This window comes from Atta colombica, unplaced genomic scaffold (assembly GCF_001594045.1).
Source record: "Atta colombica isolate Treedump-2 unplaced genomic scaffold, Acol1.0 scaffold228, whole genome shotgun sequence".
NCBI classification, from domain to species: domain Eukaryota; kingdom Metazoa; phylum Arthropoda; class Insecta; order Hymenoptera; family Formicidae; genus Atta; species Atta colombica.
Window position 1 is genome coordinate 410900 of NW_017259325.1, and position 1034 is coordinate 411933.

Sequence of the window (1034 nt, forward strand, 5' to 3'; positions counted from 1 at the left end):
TATATATTAGTTCATCAAATATATTTAATAAATAATATAAAACTTAGACGTTAAAAAGTTGGAATGTTTTAATATTAATCATAGATATAACTGAAATTTTTAGCACAAAGATTTATTTCAAATGTTAGTAGCAAACGATAAAAATAGTAAGAATATTCCTTTTTTCGTATCAAAATTAAAGATCGGTGAAATTTTGCCTATTGGCAATTTATAAGTAGAAGTATAATACACTTTACACGTATGTAATACACATTTTCTCACCTCCAACCAAAGTGTCATTGTTGTCAGACTGCAAGGTAGCACTGGTATCAGATAGGGGCGACGGGGCTGGTCTTAAATCCGATGGCGGTTCCAATCTCAGTAAATCACTTCCGCCATCTCCACCTCCTCCATTTCCTCTGCCGACCTGTACAATCGTTACGTTCAGAGGTCCCCGGTTACCTACCATAAAACAGAGCGAGAGAAAGAAAGAAAGAATATAATGATGAACCAGTTATTAAAAATAAATAGTCGAATGCAAGAAGGGGATAACTTTTTTTATATTAGTTATGTATTTTATTAATTATACGCGCTCAATTTTGCTATGCAAAATCATTTTTAGAAAGTAACGACTGAAATGTGAAGGCGAAGCACTTCACAGAAATGTCACTAATTGTAAATGATAATTAACCTCTGTGTCATTTTCCTCAACCGCGAATAAACCGAGCTAAAATTGAATCAGTTTAACCGGATTTCTATTCCTAAAACCGCAATTCGCTTATACGATAATTTTATGCACAATCAACGATATGACATTTATTGATTTAGGTTACCTCATAACGTGTAAAGGTGGTTTATGCTTTAACCCGAAGAAAATATATTGTATAATTTGCGATCATTATGTCTTATGTCTCATTGCAAATGTAGAGAGAACATAATAAATGAAAAACGCAATGATTACTGCTTGTAACCAGCAAATAAATATAAAATTATAATTTCTTTTCTTTATAATTCATTTAAAATATGTACAATACATTTCGAAACTACAGACATAT

The 1034-nt window shown here is 31.4% G+C and overlaps 1 protein-coding gene across 1 annotated transcript in view; it reads right to left on the bottom strand.

The window, feature by feature from the left end:
* LOC108688346 (potassium voltage-gated channel subfamily KQT member 1-like) overlaps positions 1 to 1034 on the bottom strand; it is a 14119-nt gene that overhangs the window by 2279 nt on the left and 10806 nt on the right. Inside the window, exon 3 of the mRNA XM_018194578.1 lies at positions 262 to 441. Coding sequence (XP_018050067.1) covers positions 262 to 441 — 180 coding nt within the window. The remainder of the gene's footprint in view (positions 1 to 261; positions 442 to 1034) is intronic.